Below are 18945 nucleotides of genomic sequence, written 5' to 3' on the forward strand. Positions count from 1 at the left end.
TAAATATACACACAGACCGTGTTACTAAGCTGCAGGCAAAGCTTGTATAGACTGCAGCAGCTCACGCTTCATACACATATTACACACAGGTAAAATGGCCGCCAGCACACTGTAAAATTAATAGCTGCAACCCCCACCCCAGTAATACAGAGTAGCTGGCTCTAATTATACGAAAGAGAAATGTGCTTGCATCACACGCACCAAGTCCGCCTTCCCCTCCCCCAAAGCCTTGCAACAGGGCATAGTAACTGAGTCAGTGGATCTCCTGCAGCAGCAGCCGCTCTTGTTTGTTGTCTTGGCAGCAGTTCAAAGAATTGAGGGGGAGGGAGAGCAGGCGAGGAAGCGTGGGCGTGCATGCCGAGTGACAGTTACTGCGCTTGCGCACAAAGGAGGCGGTGGCGGCTCGTCGGGGACTGTCGAAGAATCAAGTAAATAGAGAACCTGGAATCACAACGGTTGGCTCGGGAGTGACGTCACCGGTTTTGCCAGGGAGCTTGTGACGAGAGGCGGGAAGCCGTCGTACGGAGAAAGCTGCTGCCGCCACCGCTACTAGAAACCAGCTGCGGGCGGGCGGCCGGTGGATGCTAGAAATCGTACAAGTGTGCGCATATCGATGTGGTGCCAGGGCTAGCCTGCTTTGGCACACGAAGGGGTTAAGGCCGGAGTTGTTGTGAGCTTTTGGCAGTCTAGAGAGGGGGGCTCCTCTGGTGACTGAGGCGGCAGCCAATCGCCTGTCTCCTTCCCTTCCCCCCTTTCCTCTCCCTCCTCCCCCTCCCAGGAGCGGTGCAGCTGAGGAAGGCGAGAGAAGGAGCGCTTCACAGAGAATAATTCCTCCTCCTCCTTATCCCGGGATCCTGGGCGTAGTGTGCATGTCTCAAGCCGGACCTTGCATTAGCCAAGGCGGAGGGCGCCGCCGCCCAACTCCCCGAGGCTGAGTAGCTCTGCTTGCCGGATCCCTGGACACGGTTATCTCGTCGGTCGTTATCTCCGCGCCTCGCCATTGGATTTGAGTGGCTTGATCTTTATTGCTATGTCATCCGCCACGGTGGCTGCCTCCCGGAGACAGTCGTGCTACCTGTGTGACTTGCCTCGCATGCCATGGGCTATGATCTGGGACTTCACGGAGCCGGTGTGTCGGGGATGTGTCAATTACGAAGGGGCCGATCGCATCGAGTTTGTTATCGAGACTGCCCGACATCTGAAGAGGGCGCACGGCTTCCAGGACGGCCGGTCTCCGGGGCCGCCGACCTCCTCGTCCTCCTCCGCTTCATCGTCGGTTAAGCCGCAGCTTACCGCCAAGGAGATGGCGCAGATCGGACACACGGTGGGGGGCCCTGAAGGAGTCTCAAGGGCCTCGCAGCAGCCCCCTCCACCTCAATGCTTGGACCGCTACCCGCTCGTCTCAGAGAGGCCGCCGCCCCGCCTGGGCTCGGATTATGGCGTTGGGCGGCAAGTTAATGGTATTCTTCTTCCCAACGGTTTCCCCAAACCCGACGAGCCGCCTGAACTGAACCGCCAGAGCCCCAACCCGCGCAGGACTAGCGCTGTGCCCTCTCTGGGTGCCCTGATGAACGGCTCCCCCATGGGCGGACGGGCTCCTCCGTTAGGGATCTCGGCCTCCTTGGTCGCAGCCGCTGCTGCCACCACTTCTGCGGATCTGGGCAGTAAGCGGCCAGGCTCGGTATCCAGCAGCGAGCACGATGCCAAGGAGAAACACCGGGCGGATAGCTACTCTGAGCTGGGAGATAACCACAAGGGGAGGGCGGAGGAATGGATCAACAAGCCTAAGACGGTCAGGGACACGCTGATGGCCATGCAGCACAATCATTCGCCCTTTGACGCCAAATTCAAGAAGGATCCGGGCACAGGGAGGGTTCTAGGCTTTGATGCCAGCAACCCTGCTTCGAAATCGGGTACGAGCCTTTTGACCGTATGCATGGCCGCCGTCGTGCTGAGGAGGAAGCAGGGCACTGTAGATGGTGGGAGGACGAAGAGCGGGCTCCATGTGCTGTGATCATGGCAGCCTGTATTATGCTGATGCAGCAGTTCCTGACCTGGGGTGTAACTTGTGTACAGTGCACACAGGCTGCGATTAGTCATGCCAATCTGTAGTGTGTTTCCCACTAAGTAGCCAGGGCTGGAATAGACATAGAAAGGACTTAGATGGGAGGCTGCTGGTGGCCCCCTACTCTATTCTCATTAAAAGTTCTGTACATGGCTGACAATTCTGTCTAGTGGGCGTGGCCTGTGGTGACTAATCCTGTCACAGCACAACTGCTTTCACTTTTGCACATTGTAATGTAATAACTGGGTGGAATCTGCTGCAGATCTGCATTGTATTAAGGGACTCGCAGCAGAGAACTCTAGTATTGGCTTGGTATGTATTGTCTAACCTGCAGTTTGGGGCTTGGATGAAGCAGTTTTACACAGTGACTGCCTTGAGGATTAGGAGATTGTGTAGCCTGTGTTTCCTCATTCTTCTGTGTGTGTTTATTTTTTTTAGTTTTTTTTTTTTCTTTCCCCTTCCATTGTTAGGTGAGAAGTTATGTGGCAGTATATGAGTTTGGGTTACACTAGTGGCTTTTTTTTTTCTGTAAGGGGTGGTTGGTGTCGGCAGCTGCAGACTTGGGAATTTCCAGCAATGTGTTTGGTGCTATTTCTCTTAAATAGAAACAGCAGCTGTGGGCCGCTGAAGTGCTGATTCTAAACTGTGATATGCATAGGCTTGTTCCTATGTAGCTGCTTCTCATTAGTCATGTCATTATTACACTTACACTTGTGGTTATTTGGTAATTGTAGACTCCGTAGTCTCAGTTTTGCATTACACTAGATTCACACTAGTGTTCAGGTCTCTGTCATTTTGTGCTTGCATGGGGACCTGAAAGAAAAGCGGTCACCAGCGGAATTCTTCAGACCATTTAGACTATAATGGGGTCTGCCTAGTTTCTGGCAGTTTTATACTGAAATGGTGAAAAGTCCTCCTTGCAGGAATCTTCTCTCCACCGATTTTTACTTTGAATTTGCGGTGGAGTCAACGCACATGTGAATCCAGCCTTAGTGTTTGTACACGATAGGTGTGAGTATAGCATAAGCAGTAAAAAAATGAGATTTCTTCTGAATTTTTGGACACGTCTAGTTTCCATTACTGATGCGAAATACTGACCCAAATATGTCATTGTGAAAGTGACTTGCATGATTTTGACTTGATAAACACAGGCTGCCCATAGCCACAAAGGGGATAGATTTATGAAGACTGGCCTTAGGAACGCCAGTCTTCATAGCCCTAGCGACAGGCTAGTGTACTCAGGATAATAGTTTATGCCAGATTTTTGGCATAAATCATAAAAGTGACAGTGCTGATGGTTCTGACCCCTGCGTGGCTTTGCTATGGCCCCTTTTTGTCTAAAGTGGTGGAGCAGAGTTGAAAATATAAATTTTTTTAATTTTTTTTTAGTGCCTTGTATGCAATACTACATTTGTGCAGCAGCTGTGCTTGGTATTCCTACTCAGCCCCTTCAGTGGCAACGAGCTGCAGACTAATCCATGTGATACGGCCTGTGAAGTATAAGCTTCACATAGCTGATCCATGGGGACCCAGGGGTTGGACCCTTGTGGATCTTGAATTCATTTTAATAGGTCTCAGGAAAACCTTTTATTTTCAGATTTTACTTCAAATATATTCTAAAACTGGAGTTCTGTCATGTCTGACCAGTTTAGAGCCAGCACAACTATTATTGCTTAAGATTTCTTATAACTCTTATTGAAATATATCTGTATGGTAGGTGTCCTTTTAAAAGGCTTGTAGTAGTAGTACAAAATCAGATTTGGGTAATATAACTTTACACCATAGCTTTTTTTTTTTTTTTTCCAGTGACATTGGCTAATACTCCCTACAGTGTTCTTATTTTGTGTATAGTAATGCTTTGCTTTTTTATTCTATACCCAATAACCAGACACTGATATATAATCTCTCATGTAATTGGTTGGTTGAAACAAATACATAGAATAGTGTGATCATTTTTTCGCTAATGGTTAATGGACTTCAAGATTACAGCTTACGCATCTACTCGAAAGATGAATGAAGTTTTACTGGCGGCTATTGTAGGCAGTCTCTATGTAGCTGCAGCAACTACAGCTGCCAGATCCCAACAGTAATGGCCCAGATGGCTGCGTTCAGTGAAATGCAACATGTCACATGAATCGATTTTTGTCAGACTGAACTACTGCAGTTTGCCTCTACTGAACTTACAGGTTCATGGTGATTTTTGATCCTATAACTTCCTAAACTAAGCCAGTCTGTTGTCCTGTTCCCATGATACTTTGAGTCCAGGTCAGAAGACTCACATTAGTTTGGACAAATCACAGGGTCATAATTCACTGAATTTAGTGCATAACTTTGTTATTCTGACAATGGTTTGAAAGTGGATACCTTTAGAAAGATGGTAGAAACTTTTTGTGCAATCCAGTGATTTGCATTGAGGAATGTAGGTACGATTTGATTCTTTCCTTTCATATTCATGTGGTCTAGTAGGACTTATGCTAAAGGTTTGTCCAGAGTAAGATAAGTCTAAAACTATTAGTGTCACATAGGGCCAAGTGATTAATTGAAAAGTAACCAAAACTGAGCATCAACCAGGATAAGCAAAGTGTTACTCTCCTGAGCGCCTGCATGACTCCCTTCTGTCTTCAGCACTTCTGGCTGGTGTCACATGGCGTCAACACGTTTACGACTGTGTCATGACGCTGAGGCCAGTCAGCGCCCCCTGATAGCAACACTGAAGACTGCAAGGAGTTGCACCAGAGCAAGGAGAGCTGTTTTTAATGTTTCCCTCCCACTTCCCAATCCCCCTGCACCCATGCTTATACTCATGGGCCTGAAGAGACCCCACAGCATAATCCTTCCAGTTTGCCTTTGTACAGTTGTAATAACCAAACTGATGTGATCAAAATCTAATATAGCAGTTTCAGTTTGATGCAGATGAACTGCTCCAAAATGATGGGTTTGCCCAACACTTAATTATACTGAAACTGTTGCTTGGTCACAATAATCGTCATTAATCGTAATAGAGGTAAAATAAGATAAGATAATCCTTTAATAGTCCCACATTGGGGAAAATACCCAATACACCGCAATTTTGATTTGAGTTATATTTGGGTTATACTCTCCCAGCACTAGTGTCATAGAGGTTATAACTGCAGGGCGAACACTTCTAAAGTGGGAAGGAGGCTAGTGACGCCTGTTATTTAAATTTTTTATTTTTTTTTTAAAAACTTTCTATATACTTAAAATTTTTAGTCTTATCCACCGCACTCTTAACACAGGACCAGTGGTGATGCCACAGAGAAGTGAAGTTAGGGCTGGGCAATTGACCCAAATAATTGAACATTTTAATTAATGACGGATTTTAGGACACAGAATTTTGGTTTCAGTTATTTACATATCAGTAATTCTGATTAAGATTTGTGGTGCACAGCACAAATCCAAAGTAAAGGCTGTAAACAAGACCTGGCAGGGACCATTGCACTGGCAGAACAGGAATGATGTGAAACTTAAATTGAATTAAAGGGGCTCTATCAGCAAAATCATGCTGATAGAGCCCCACATATGCATGCATAGCCTTTAAAAAGGCTATTCAGGCACTGTAAAAGTTAAATTAAACTACCCCGCCGTTTTAAAATAATAACTTAAAAAAGAACGTTCTCTACTTACGGAACGTTCACCCTGGGCGGGCATTCAGGGTGCGCCGTCTTCTTCTTCCCCGCCTCTTCTTCCTCTGACGTCTTCGGGTCCCGTCCTCCTCCGGCGCTTGCTCGCGGACACTGATAAAAAAAAAATAGCAAGGGCGCATGCGCAGTAGCATGCGGCTTCTACTACGGCTACTGCGCATGCGCCCGGGCTATTTTTTTTTATCAGTGTCCGCGAGCAAGCGCCGGAGGAGGACGGGACCCGAAGACGTCAGAGGAAGAAGAGGCGGGGAAGAAGATGAAGACACACCCTGAATGCCCGCCCAGCGTGCACGTTCCGTAAGTAGAGAACATTCTTTTTTAAGTTATTTTAAAACGGGGGGGTGGGGGGGGGGGTAGTTTGATTTAACATTTACGGTGCCTGAATAGCCTTTTTAAAGGCTATGCACGCATATGTGGGGCTCTATCTGCAGGATTTTGCTGATAGAGCCCCTTTAAGTGAATGTGATGAACTATGTAAAATGTTTTCATGCATTGAAGCTTATTGGTCATTTTCAGAGAAATACTTGGTTGCCTGATCTACTGCATTTTAGGTTAAGACAGTTGAAAGCTTGACTATTTGAGTTCTTGGTTACCTGTTGATCAGCCAGTGCTTTGTAACTCCAAAGCACCACGTAGAGTTGCCAAGATGGAATGGGAGCCCGCACAACAGCCATGTTTAATTCTTCTAGGACCAAGCCAGTTTTTGTTTTTGCATATCTGAAACTTTTCCATATTTGTGTATATTATTGTTTGTTTATATAGCACCATTAATTCCATGGTGCTTTACATTTGGGGGTTTACATTCAGTACACAAAATATACAAACAGATGTAATACTAACAATGACCGACTGGCACGGTGTAATGGAGGGTCCTGCCCGCAAGGGCTTACAATCTATGAGGGACAGAGACAGAAGGTGAGGGTAGAGACAGTTCAGATGGTGGTGTGATTGGAAGTTGTAGGCTTTCCTGAATAGGTGAGTCTTTTATGTGGCATGTAAATTGTTAAAAACCACAATAGGTGCTGGGCATTGTTCATGGGTGTTAGCGATGGGTGTATGGAGAGGGCTCAGTTCCTGAGCTCTCTTCATACATGTTCTCGTGCCCAATGACGTGCATGTAAGTCATTTGGCATAAAGATGTCAGAGGAGTTAGGAGTTAGTTATGGCCTTTCCTAAGGATAGGTCATCAAGATCAGATTGGTATCGGAGTGCTACCAAACATCCCTCCATAATCCTTTGTTCTCAATGGTTGGTACACAGAGAATGGAGCAGGATTCAGACGGATCTGTTCTGTTGTGGCCAGACTAGGGTACTAGTCACTAAGCCACTAGCACCCATTCAAGTGAGCAAAGGTTCCGAAAGTGCTGGAAGGTCCTTCTAAAGCTGCACCAACCGCTGCTAACACTGGGGCATGGGTACCTGACACTTAAAGAGGAAAAACCATGTGGAGTCTGGGAGGGCACAATAGGGAGCTGATGGTAAGAGGCAAAGGAGGAGCAGGGAGGCACTTTATCAGAAGAGCTAGCGTAGAAGAATGGGGATTTTGAGGTCACATGGTAGTTCTCAGTGGTATCTACAGGCAGCAGAGACCTCCTGTTTGTAAAGCAACCCATGCTAGAAATGTGAAGTCACTGTGGTGTTTTGCCTTATTGAAGAAGGTGAAAAGTAGGATAAGGAGAGACATTAAACTGAGTGGATGGTCTTTCAGAAAGTATATTGAATCTAACAAAATAAATTGCCAGTGTGTGTTCTCTGAACAATTAACACAATTTTTAAGGTTGAGGCCCCATTCTACGGAAACATAGCCATAGGTGTGTTTCTTTTTCTTTTTTCTTTGAGCCAAAGCCAAGAATGGCTACAAAAGGAATGGAAAGTATTTAAAGTACTTCCTAAATATTTTCCATTCCTTTTGTAGCCATTCTTGGCTCTACCTCAAAAATAAAATAAAAATTGGGGCCTTAGCCCAAATGGGTTTTTCCAGGATTTAGTTATTGCAGACCTATTTTAAGAATAGGTCAGCAGTATTGGATTGCTGGAAGATTTGACTCCCTCCACCAGTCAGCTGATATCTGGAGCCACAGCTGCTGAAAGAAGATGGCTTGGTACACGGTCACAGATTTGTAGTTACAGCTAGACACTGTAGTAAAGTACACATCTTGGCACACTTAGTTTGGTCTAAAAAAAAAAAAATTTTCTTGTCTTGTGGGTGTGGATTTGAGAGTAAGGTTGGTGTGCTTTTATTGTCATTAACCATTGATTTTAAAACCATGTGTAAGGCTATGTTCACAATGTCCACTGTTGATGTCTATTGCGGTATGTGGATGACCGCAATGGACATAAACTATAGCAGAGGAGGAGACAGACGGAGCTCCCTCCATTTGAGTCCATTCCCATTGACTCTAATGTAAACAATATGATGGACGCTGGTTTCCGTCTTGTTTACATTGAGAACTGAAGAAAAATTCCTGCATTCATCAGAAAAGTAAAGTACATGATGCAAGAAAGATTGTCATGTTGTTGTTTTTTTACACTGGGGATAATGCAGATGGAGGCCCAATCTATATCTGTAATTTAACTTTGACAGATGAAAGCCACAGACGTTAAATAATGGTAGTTTTTTTTCCTGCATGTGCAGCTCAGTTCTGGGAACCAGTTCATAGGATGTTCTAGGGTTGGAAAAGGTGCAACAGAGGGTTACAAAAGTGATAAGGGGCATGAAGGACCTCAGTTATGAAGAGATTAAATGAATTAAATTTGTTTAGCCTTGAGAAGCGGCGTTTAAGGAAAAAGCGTGATAAACCTACATAAATAGTCCACGCTCTAAATATTAGTAACAACTCTATGTAAAATCCCCTCAAAAGACAAGGCGGCACTGCCTCCCTTTGGAGAGAAAAGGGTTTAATCTCCGGAGGCGACAAGGTTTCTTCACTAAGGACTGAGAATCTGTGGAATAGCCTACCCCAGGAGCTGCTTACAGCAGCAACCTCTTCAAAAAGGGCTGAAATGCCTTTTTAAGAAAAATATCATTGATGTTTTTGGAAATGTACAGAATACTCATACTCCCTTTTTCATCTTATGGTTGAACTTGTTTTTATTATTTTCTCTTTAAAATATATTCTACCTATGTACCTTAGTTTTCAGAAGCACTGCTTCTTGCCTTGCGTACATGTACAGATGTAAAACAAACACTTCTTTTCAAGTATGGCGATGTGCAGATTTGCTTCAGAGGCTACATTTTGCAGAGCCTTAAGCCCCTTGCAGACGACTGTGTGCTGTCTGTGTTTTTCACACATAGCATACTGACCCATTAATTTCCTACAAGTCAAATCACACTACCAAGTATTTCACAGATCCGTGCGTGAGTCTAGAAGGCAGTGGCAGGGTAAAAACCATAGATGACACAATGATGTATTCTATGTCGTCAGTATTTGTGGAACAATTTCTTAGCTACCCACGGGGTGTGTTTTTTTTTTTTTTTTTCTTCAGCGTGTCATCCATATTTGCGGATTTTCATATACAGTTAATGACACTGTCCCAAACAAAGTGCAAGTTTTGGTGTGAATCCAGCCTGAAGCAATACTGCCCATTTTTACAAACATGCAGCACTGGTGCTGAAGACTCACTGATGACATGCGATCTGCAAAAATTGAACCCCGGATAGTAGTAGTTCGCAAACCACGATATATGCACAGTGCCTTTAAATTGTGGATTTTACATCAGGTGAAATGAACATGGCTGATATGAATGGATCCTTTATAGTCCAACTGTCTAATGCTCATGGGAACTTACCTTAAAGGGTTGGCCGCTTTCACACCAATATTGAGACAAATGTTATGGTTGTTTAATAAAAAGTTGCACAATTTTCCAGTATTCTTTCTGTACCAATTCCTCACGGTTTTCTAGATTTCGTCTTGCTGTTATTCATTCTGTTACTTCTAGTGGATAAAAGGCTGACCATGGTCATGTGATTTACGGTCCATGGTCATGTGATTAGCACACTGGTGTCGCTCGTTATAGTCTCAGCACAGTAATCAGACATCAGGCTGGTAACGAGCTGTGCACCTGTGTGCTCATCACATGACCATGGTCAGGCTTTTATCCATTAGAAGTAACTGAATGAATGATAGTAAGCAGAGATCTAGAAAACCACGAGGAATTGATACAGAAAGTATATTGGAAAATTGTACAACTTTTTATTATATAAACCATAACATTTGTCTCTCAATATTTGTCTGAAAGTGGCCAACCACTTTAACTCTGTTATGATATATGAGAGATCTGTATTTTGTTTTGCCTTGCAATTGTCTCCATGGGATGTGCTTAATAACTGAACCCTCAGATTCAGCTGTATTATACATCCAGGAGTGGGTGTTGGGCAAGAAGTATTGTTGAGGTTCTGTCAACCTCAACAGTACTTTGAGGGGGGGGGGGGATGAACCTGTTTGAAAAAATAAAAGCATAAATTAAACACTAAAAAAACCTTCCCATTTGAAAAATAAAACAATTCTGTATTAAAGGGATCATTAAAATAAACAACAAAACTGGTCAAATAACAGGATCCAGCAATCCAAAACACTAATATATATCCTGTTTAAATTTGGCTCAGTTTAATCTATTTTCAGGTTATTAACCACAGCTGTGATGTTTCATTTGCAAACTCACTCCCTCTGTGACAGTTCAGCCGTCACATGAAACACCACTGCAGCAGGTGACCTCCTTGAAGACACTCATTTGAGTATATGTGGAGAAGAGCAATGCTGCAAGGACTGAAGAAGTGAAACAGTGGAGTGTAGTAGAGAAGGGAGCGGTACAGAGAGTTAGGCAGCTGGATTTCAACCACTTGGTCCTGTTTTGGGGAGTAAAGCCACTGCCAGAGATATCTCACTGCGTCTTGTTCCCCTCTTCTTGTTCACTATACATTCACTAGTTAGATGAATGTGCAAGAGTATGGCCGGCATAACAAATGACTGGCTCAAAGCAGAGTGAAGCTGCCACTTGTATTTTGGGGCTCTGCGTTCTCAACGTCCTCTGAGTAGAACAGATGGTTTTCAGAGTACTGTAGTTGTGAAAGCAGCTAACAAATCTGGACTAGGATATAGTATAGAATGCTATGCACTACCCTAAGTTGAGCCACACCTATCTGTGTTGCTGGTTTACGCTAGGTTCACACGGCCTTTGGAGTTTTTGTTCTTTGGGTCCAAATGGGGACCTGAAAAATGGAAACCCAAACTGGTTAAAAAGCAGAAACCTGCGGACCCTGTAGACTACAATGAGGTCTGCTCAAAATTGGCGGGGAGAAAAGTGCTGCAAGTGGAATGAGTAACTGAATCCCTGAATGGTCACAGTGTTAGTGTGAACGTAGCCTTAGTATGCTTCACCAGGTCTCAGACTCTAAGTTGCACATTAACTATTTTAGTAGAGTTGTCACAATACCAGAATTTTAACTTTAATGCCGATACTCGGTGTAGTAACACAATTCTTGATACCAAACCAACACCTCAAAATACTTTGATTCCAAACAAAAACCTCAAATAGTATTAAGAAGTGTTCATCCATAATAGTAACATATTAATAAGCCTTTAGTCATTGTATAATGCCTGCCTGGGACACTTGGTAGTTGTACCTGAAGGCATATGATCCTGATTTATGGTCCTAATGGAATCAGTGATGAATAGGTGCATTCTTCCTTCCTCTAACCCTTTAATGACACAGGGTAGTTTGGACGTTAATGTTCAGGGGGGAAATCGGTGGTTAGCATTGCAGCGCTGGAGTCCTGGGCTTGATTCCTACCAAGGACAACATCTGCAAGGAGTTTGTATGTTCTCCCCATGTTTTCTTGGATTTCCTACCATTCTCCAAAGACTTACTGATAGGGAAAAAAAAATGTACATTGTGAGCTCTATTTGGGGCTCACAATCTACATTGGAAAAAAAGTTCAGTGACTTTTTTTTTTTTTTTCTTCATATTATCCTTCCTTGCCTTCTTAAATATATAGCTTTATTTTTCTGTACAAGAGAGCTTTTTCTTTGTGTGACAACTTGTACTTTTATTTGGCACATATGAGGTTTTGACTAGTTTTCATTAATGTTTGTGGGTGGTTTGGGAAAACCCACAATTTTTATTAAAAAAAAAAATAATTTTTTTTTGCATTTAGTTCCTACAGTGTTCACTGTATATAAAATACAACTTTGTTTGCAGTGTCATTATGATTATGGCGATACCATATTTATTTTTGTTTTTACTGAACAAAAGGCTTTCCTGGGTTCACCCTATTGGTGCTTCGAACTTTTTACTGTTTTGTTGATGGCAATATGTAAGAGCTCTTTATTTGAGGGACAAAAGTTTTGTTATGTGTTATTTCCTTTTTCCTTATTTTTTTTTCTACTAAGATGCTGTGATCACTTGTGATCCACGACATCTGAGGGCTTAATTTTTTATTCCAAAGGTTACACAGGTCCCAGCTGTGTAAGACAGCCAAGACCTAAAAGAAATGGCACAGACACAGCTCCTGTACCCGCGGTATTATATTACTGTACTATTTTCAGTATACTCTGTGTGACATAATGGCACAGGGCAGAGCAAGGAAGTGGTAAATGTGCCAGACGCTGCAATAATAACTGATGGCTTGAGTGGCACAGAACAGAGATCATGGCAGGTACTGGGTAAAATTGAGTGAAGAAGTGAACAAACTGGGTTTTTGTTTTGTTGTTTTTTGGGGGAGGGGGTGTTCCTTCCAAAATCTTGAATTTTGAGGTTAGTCACTCACAAATCATAATACGCTGGAGCCTCTCTTCAGTGGAGACCATGGGATGTGTAGAAAAATTAATACTTTCATACTCTCTTGGTGAACCTCATGACAGCTAACACTTTTATGGGTGCCTTCCTCCCCCTTGTGGCCACCTGAGTGGCTCCATGTGAGTGCAGGGGCCTTATCAAAGAGCTTGTGTAAAAGCATCATGACATTGGTGCACCACTTATGACCACTGAGGCCCAGTCATAAGTCAGACTCTGAGAGCACAACGGTTTTAATTATGTTGCTACACCTCCCCTGGACCTCAGACTATTATACTCTGGGATCTGAAGAGGCCCCAGAGTAGAATAATAGCACTTTAGTTTAGTGTGAATGAAAGCTGGCGGGCAAATCTTGTGAATATTGCAAGGATTGCCCATATCTGTTGCTGGGCCATGCGTGTACCATGTTCTCTGGATGAACAAACTGTTTGATGCAATGGAAATGGTAAGTTGTTCTTGGTAGCAGTAGGTCCCCCTGTCTTTAGTGAATGGGATGGAAGGACCTGCTGTTAAGAGCATCTTGGCATTGAAGTATATAATATATAAATTATCAGGATTGAATTGTTTGATCATCCAGAGTGTTAAAATATAGTTGAAAATCTGCTTTGTGTAACCCTGCTTTTGAGTACCTTACAGTTGTTTGACATATCTGCTACTAGTTGTATAAGCAACTAAAATGCTACTGCGTTTGATTCTTTGCTTAAAGGGCTTGTTCAGGAGGCTAAGGAAAGTGAAAGAAAAAAACCCACTGTCCCCACTACTCTGGTTTTTCCCACAGCGGTCTGGTTCTGCTGCACCCGAGTCTTGCTCTTACGTAAGTCCTTGCCACCCGTCAAGTGAGGCGAGGACTTCCGCAAGAACAAGGCCACAGAAACAGCAGGACCAGACCGCGGTGGGGGGCATCAGGGACAGGTGAGTTGTGTTTGGGGTTTTTTTTGTTTTGTTTTTATCTTTCACAACCTCCTTGTGGAAAACTGGACAAGCCCTTTAAGGGGAGTCTACAAATTACCATACTTTCCAGTCTATAGGACACATGTATATTTATTTTTTTTTTAATGCAAAGAAAACCATTGCTAAAGGATCCCCCTGCTCTCTGCAGAGGACGCATAACTTCTGTGCAGACAGCAGGGACAATTGCTGATCCCCGCTGCTGCTATGGTAATGTATTAATTCTGAAATGGCAGTGGTAAGAGGTGAACTGTAAGTTCTGCCGCGGGGGGAGGGAGAGCATTGTACTGTGTTGTGGACTCAGGGAAACTACTTAATAAGTGCGAGGGGAAGCGGAGAAACAGCCTCCAGAAAAGAAGCCATTTTCTCTAGTAAGAGATTTTACAAAGCTGTAGATGAATTGTAGATCTGTACTATTCATTTATACAAGGACAGCATTTTAAAAAGATTAGATTGTAGTATGTCATGTTAAGTAGTGTGAAAAGAATGGTCCTCGGTGGAGTAGAGCTTAGCGTGTCTATTGTGATATAGGCAAACGTGTAATGAAGTCAAAAGATGGGTAAATGAATATGGGGCGCATATGAATATTCACCCTTACCTTGCTACATAAACCAGAATCACTCTTTTCAATCCACAGCTCTCTATGTAGTAATGATTAAGCTTGTAACCCCCCTGAGCTACCGTAGTCTGTGATGAGTTGTTCCTGTATTGGAATACAAATTGCAGTAAAATATTTTGCAGCTAGAGAGGACTTTGGTTTCTGTACTTGAATACGTAGATTTCAATGAAATCCTGAGTATAGCTACTGTCACGCGGTGCACAGAATGTTGCTATAGCTTGCGGTTTGGCTGTTACTGTACAGCCTGTAATAACATTATAGCCAAATATAGCTATTGTTTTTATCACTTACAAAAGGCTGCATCGGTGTCCCCAATACTGAATGCGTCAGTAGCCTCATTCTGTATGAGCTATTGAAGAAGTCCATTACTACAAGCTGTGTCTTTCCTTTGACTAGGGGATAATGGGACATTAAACTTTCAGACAACTGTTGATTTTCTATCAATATTTGTGTCATTAATAACTTCTACATTTCTTCACTCTTTCCCTTGTTTCTGTATTGAGCAGTTTCTGCCCTTCACTGAATGTTACTGTGTGTGGTGTACAGGGCTGTGTAACATGTAGAGAAAATGAGGGTCACTTCGAACTATTACACCTCAGACATTCTAAAGCATACAAACCTGCTTTTTATACACTGTATATTAATATGCTAAATCCAACTGTTTTCAACCAGGGATTAGCAATAATCAGCTAGAAATAATTGCAATAATTCTGTAACCTTAGTGCCATGAGAAAACACGGTTGGGATTAGGATTTTTATATGTAGCTGTATAATATATGAATTATAAATCCCAATCAACCAGTCATATCTGGAAATAATTCAGATAGCACTGCAAACTTAGTGTCTTATGCATAGTGTCAGAGAAGAATCTTCCCTTTCATATGATACCAAAAGCAAGTTTTTACTTTTTATAATGTCTGAGATATAACTGTCTGAAGTAACGCTACCCTGCCTTACTCTCATTTCCCTGTCACACAGTCTGTACTCCCGTTCACGGTAACATTCAGTCAGAGGCAGAAACAGTTGTCAATATAGAAGCAAAGGAAAGGGTGGGAAAAAAAATGCAGGATTTCACAGAAAGGATCCAAAATGTGTTAATAATGTATATTACAAAATGTATTTATGACAAAAGTACTGGAAGAAAATCAAAAGTTTAGTTACGCCTAGAGACTTAATGAAACCACAGATAGTAGGCTCTTGCTGTATTAAATGTACGTTCACTTTGCTGTCACTCAACTTCATTGTTCTGATTAATCATGGATAATATCCATGGACCTGAATGACAGCAGTGTGAACCTAGCTTTACCTGTTCAAGAAGATCTGATGACAAAATATCTCCCTTACCTGGTGAAAAAGATACTGTGGTACATACATGCAAAAGCACATTGGAGCGGCAGAAATTGTACACGAGATATGCACAGCTCCAATAAATGTAACTGGCTATTTATTGTGTCTAACTCATGGAAGTTGTGCTCTGTCAGAAGGACTTGATAAGCTGCTACATAAAGGTGTCTGCCTTACAGCATAATGACATATTGTGAGAATTGTCCATTGTACAGCTCTGTGCAGAGGGTCAGTGATTCTGTTGAGCATTGTTTTGTATATTTGGTTTGATTTCATGTAAATATATTAAGCTAGAGGCGGTCTCGTGCAGACCACTTTTTTAATGCCCAGAGTAGTAGTCATAAATAGTATTTATTTATTTTTTTCTCATATGTACTAAAGCTTTCTATCCTTTGTCTTTTTTCTATAGGTGCCCGTGCAGCACGAAAAAGGAAACCTTCTCCGGAGCCAGAGGGAGATGGTGGTTCTGTTAAGATAAATGGTGATGGACAGTCATGGCTGCCAGCAGCTGATGGTCTTAAAATTTCTCCAATGACTAGTACTTCTTTTATTTCTCCCCCTTCTACTGTTTCTCCTCATTCCAACCGTACCACACCACCCGAAGCTGCACAAAATGGCCAGTCGCCAATGGCTGCTCTTATATTGGTGGCAGATAATGCTGGTGGCAATCATGCTTCAAAGGATGCTAACCAGGTTCATTCTACAACTAGACGAAACAGTAACAGTCCACCATCACCTTCCTCTATGAACCAAAGAAGAATGGCTGCGAGGGATGTGCCAAGCCAGCTTTCTAGTGGAGGAACCTCATCCCATGCAGGAATGGAACAGGTGCATCCCCCAAGCATTCCTGATTCTTCCATACCAAACAGTATACCATTGTGCTGCACTCTTTGTCATGAGCGTCTTGAGGACACACATTTTGTACAGTGCCCTTCAGTACCTACTCACAAGTTTTGTTTCCCATGTTCAAGGCAAAGTATTAAACAGCAAGGATCATCTGGAGAAGTATATTGTCCAAGTGGGGAAAAATGTCCCCTGGTGGGATCAAATGTACCATGGGCCTTCATGCAGGGAGAAATTGCTACAATTCTTGCTGGGGATGTAAAAGTGAAGAAAGAGAGAGACTCTTGACTTTTTTTTTTTTTTTTTTTTTTTTTTTTGCTTCGTAGCCACCATAAAAATCTTACTAAACTTCTTACAGTGGGGGTGTGTGTGTGTGAAATACATTGAAAATATATATAATATATACACACACAGGATAAATGTAGACTTGCATAAACATGGCTGTATAATTTTTAATTTTTGAATACATTGTGTTTCTATTTTTGAAAACAAAGGTATGTACTGATCAGAAAGGTATTCTTTGTTATTGTTCTTTGCAAGTATTTGTTCCTATCCAGTGACAGTTACTGTTCAGTGTAGGCTGTGACTTGAGATGCTTTTTAGAGCACTTGGAAAACAGAAATGCTTTTAGCTGTATTTGTATGCACTTGTTAAAAATGCCAAATACATTTTATGACCTTGTTAATTGTCTCTGGTTACTCATTTTCTTTGAGATTAAGCTTTTTTAATTGTAAAATTTATTGATGTAATTTGAACCACTGGGTGATGTTTATTAAAAAAAAATCTTGTTCACCAAAGCAATATTTTGAGTATGGCATTTATTTAGTTGATTAATGCCTATTGTATATAATCAAACATAGTATATTGGAAGATAAAGGCTTACAGGCGTAGGAAGGAGATGTCTCATCTACTCATGCAAGTAAAACAAATTAGAAGTTACCTGTATACATTACACTCCATACTAAAAATGTATGCTAAAGCAGTATATTGTGATTTGTGACAGTAATCGGAGGGGGTGGGCTGTGACTGTAACGCTGAATAATCTTGTGTGACAAGATATAAAACAATATTGTCTGACAATTGAAAATTATTTTTTGTAGCACTTATTTCATGTACTGTTCATTTTAGTCTTCATGTATGCAAGAATCCAGTCCTAGTTTTGGCTTACAGATAATGCGAATGAGGCCTGTGTTTGTGAGAATGAGGCCTTCCGCTGTGAATATTAATTTCTATATAGTGATCAATCCTGATTTGTCACAAACTATTTGTCTCCTTGTGTAACCTACAGTCTGTCATCTATCTAACGCTATTATACCTTTATTTTAAATGAGTTATATGTAATTGGAATAAATGGTCGGTGCACCTCTGCCTCCTCTTACACCCCATTCTTGGACAAAGTTCAGTTTCTGGGGGGAGAAGAAAAAAAAAAAATTCCCTTTAATATTGTACAACCTCACAAACGTTCACAGTTGCATGGTGTAAAGTCTAGGGAAGCTCAAGGTTTCCTTTGATTAATAAACTGATAAGTGAGTGATTTTTTTTTTTTTATGGAGTAAACTAATTACTATTACTGTACAGATTTTGGGGAATTTTAGAGAAATGTTTCGGTGGCACTTCTAACAGTCTTGTGATTTTGCTGTTGTTGGCTGAATCTATTCTCTGTGGGAATTAAAGCTAATGTATGCATTTGATGCATATCTATTACAATTTTCTATTGTGTGATATCATCTGTTTAGTTTTTTCATATCATAAATATTATTGCCTTTTTATTAAGTTGCTGAGACTTTTTGTAATCACATGTGACTACATGGTTTTTCGTAGTCTCCTTGTACTCCAAATGGCATTTGTATCCTATATCAGTATAGTTTTCTGCTTCTGCTATACTGTCTGGAGTGTCTCCACCTGGAGGGGATGACTGTTTTGTTTCTCCAGTATTTTGCAAAGTTCTCATTAAATGAAAATTATAGTGTAGAAATCCAAAATGGTTATAACACATTAACTTCTACTGTAAAAATGCATTTTCAATAAATCAATCAACCCTATGACAGGCCTGTTATCTCTCAATTTTGTATAAGAAATGGGAGCAAAAATACATATTTTTGAGAATTGAATTCTATATGTGAGTGAATTTCTAAAATGTTGCCTGTCGGTTTCCATATATTCAATAGTTTTGAACCAAACTACCCAATTAAAATGCCATCGCTTGTAGTGGTCTTCATTGATACTTCAACTAGGGGTAGAAGAACATGGGGTGGTCCCTGACACAATATTGAACAAACTCCAACCAGTGAAAGGTGTGTCTGCATAAAATGGTGTCATAATTGAAACCAAAGAAGCCTGTGCAAACTTTATAAAGATCCATCTGTTACCCCATCATTCACTCTTCAGAACACATGTTATGTGGTCCAAAGTATGTGGATACTTGTTCATTTACATCTATCTGAAGTTGTTGGACATCATAAAACTTATTACCCTTCGTTCACATCTGCGTTCGGTATTCCATTCGAGGAGTCCGCGTGGGGACCCCCGAACGGAATAACGAACGCAAGTGCTGTGCAGTAAAAGCACTCGGACCCCATAGACTATAATGGGATCTGTGTGCTGCCCGCATGAATCACAAGTAGATTGTGAACTTTCCTGTCCGCATGATCCCTTCAGAGATCTGACGGCAA

General features: G+C 41.9%; 1 protein-coding gene across 1 annotated transcript; it reads left to right on the plus strand.

Annotated features, from left to right (window-relative positions):
- Window positions 1-328: 328 nt before the first annotated feature.
- Window positions 329-16958, plus strand: IRF2BP2 (interferon regulatory factor 2 binding protein 2). Its single transcript, XM_075267781.1, has 2 exons — window positions 329-1913; window positions 15840-16958. Exons 1-2 carry the CDS (start codon window positions 1031-1033, stop codon window positions 16559-16561), a joined length of 1605 nt encoding a protein of 534 aa, XP_075123882.1. The 5' UTR covers window positions 329-1030; the 3' UTR covers window positions 16562-16958.
- Window positions 16959-18945: the final 1987 nt, after the last annotated feature.

This window comes from Leptodactylus fuscus, chromosome 3, assembly GCF_031893055.1.
Source record: "Leptodactylus fuscus isolate aLepFus1 chromosome 3, aLepFus1.hap2, whole genome shotgun sequence".
Taxonomy (NCBI): Eukaryota; Metazoa; Chordata; class Amphibia; order Anura; family Leptodactylidae; genus Leptodactylus; species Leptodactylus fuscus.

Excerpts from the sequence above, each read along its gene's own strand:
- IRF2BP2 (XM_075267781.1), top strand. The coding sequence starts at position 1,031 with ATGTCATCCGCCACGGTGGCTGCCTCCCGGAGACAGTCGTGCTACCTG. Across the intron at positions 1,914-15,839 it reads CAACCCTGCTTCGAAATCGG|GTGCCCGTGCAGCACGAAAA; the intron begins GTACGAGCCTTT and ends TTTTTTCTATAG.